At 56.7% G+C, this 1,014-nt stretch overlaps 1 protein-coding gene across 1 annotated transcript in view; it reads right to left on the bottom strand.

Annotated features, from left to right (window-relative positions):
- The window catches only part of PPTG_18062 (hypothetical protein), a gene marked incomplete at both ends in the record, with an annotated part of 5,344 nt that overhangs the window by 3,220 nt on the left and 1,110 nt on the right, over positions 1-1,014 (bottom strand). Inside the window, one exon of the mRNA XM_008916131.1 lies at positions 149-998. Within this exon, the coding sequence (XP_008914379.1) occupies positions 149-998 (850 nt within the window). The remainder of the gene's footprint in view (positions 1-148; positions 999-1,014) is intronic.

The raw sequence follows: 1,014 nt of genomic DNA, 5'->3' as shown, positions 1-1,014 counted from the left end.
TGGAAGTCCGAAGACAAAGTCCATGGACACCGAACGCCAGACGCCCGCGGGAATAGGAAGAGGTCGGAGCGGAGCTTGTGACGATGGCGATGGCTTCACTCGTTGACATATCTCGCAACTGCGTACCCACTTCCGCACCCATTTATACAAATGCGGCCAGAAGAAGTCGCGCGTACAGCCGCGAAGGTCTTCTCGCGGCCCAAATGTCCGCTGACATGAGTGTCGTGGTACTCATGGATGATCCGGGCGCGGAGACCAGCGTCGTTTGGAACGACGATCCTGGGAGCATCGAAGCAGTCGATGGCATACGTCAGCAGAGTACCATCCAGCCGATACCGCTCGATGTGATTGCGCGTGGGTCGAGGAAGAGCCTTCAGGGTGGCGTCGCTGGGTTCGTGCAGGTGGACCATGATATTAGCGTACTGGTCATCGTGTGCATAAGCAGCAGCGATCTCTTCTCGCAACGTCATAATAGGAGACGCGTTTGTCAGGTTCAGCCCCGGCGCGTCGCAGGTCAGACACGCTTCGTTTTCGTCTTCCTCAACGGTCTGGCGACCCAGACGCTCGTGGGGATCATAGTCTGGACGCCGAGAGAGCGCATCGGCGAGGATGTTGTTCTTGCCGGGCTTGTAGTGTACGACGAAGTTATACTCGGAGACGAACGACAACCAGCGTGCCATGCGCTGAGGCAGATGAGGGCTCTCCATCGCTGTCCTCAGCGATGCGTGATCGGTATAGACGGCGAACATTTGCTTTCCAAGTAAAGACACCCTGAACTTTATCAGCGCGTAGCGCATCGCGAGAAGTTCCTTGTCGTGCACAGGGTAGTTTCTTTCCGCCGACTTCATCTGGCGAGACTGATAACTCACCACGCGTTCACGACCTTCGTCGTCAAACTGCATCAGGGCACACCCGATGGCAAAGTCACTAGCGTCGCACACGACATGGAACGGCTTCGACTCATCCGGAAGCATCAAGACGGGGGCGGATGCAAGACTCTTCTTCACCGAGTCA

The sequence above is a fragment of the Phytophthora parasitica genome, assembly GCF_000247585.1.
Source record: "Phytophthora parasitica INRA-310 unplaced genomic scaffold supercont2.79, whole genome shotgun sequence".
Classification (NCBI taxonomy): Eukaryota; Oomycota; class Peronosporomycetes; order Peronosporales; family Peronosporaceae; genus Phytophthora; species Phytophthora nicotianae.
Note: the sequence above shows the minus strand (reverse complement) of the source record. Positions and strands in the feature narration are given on the sequence as shown.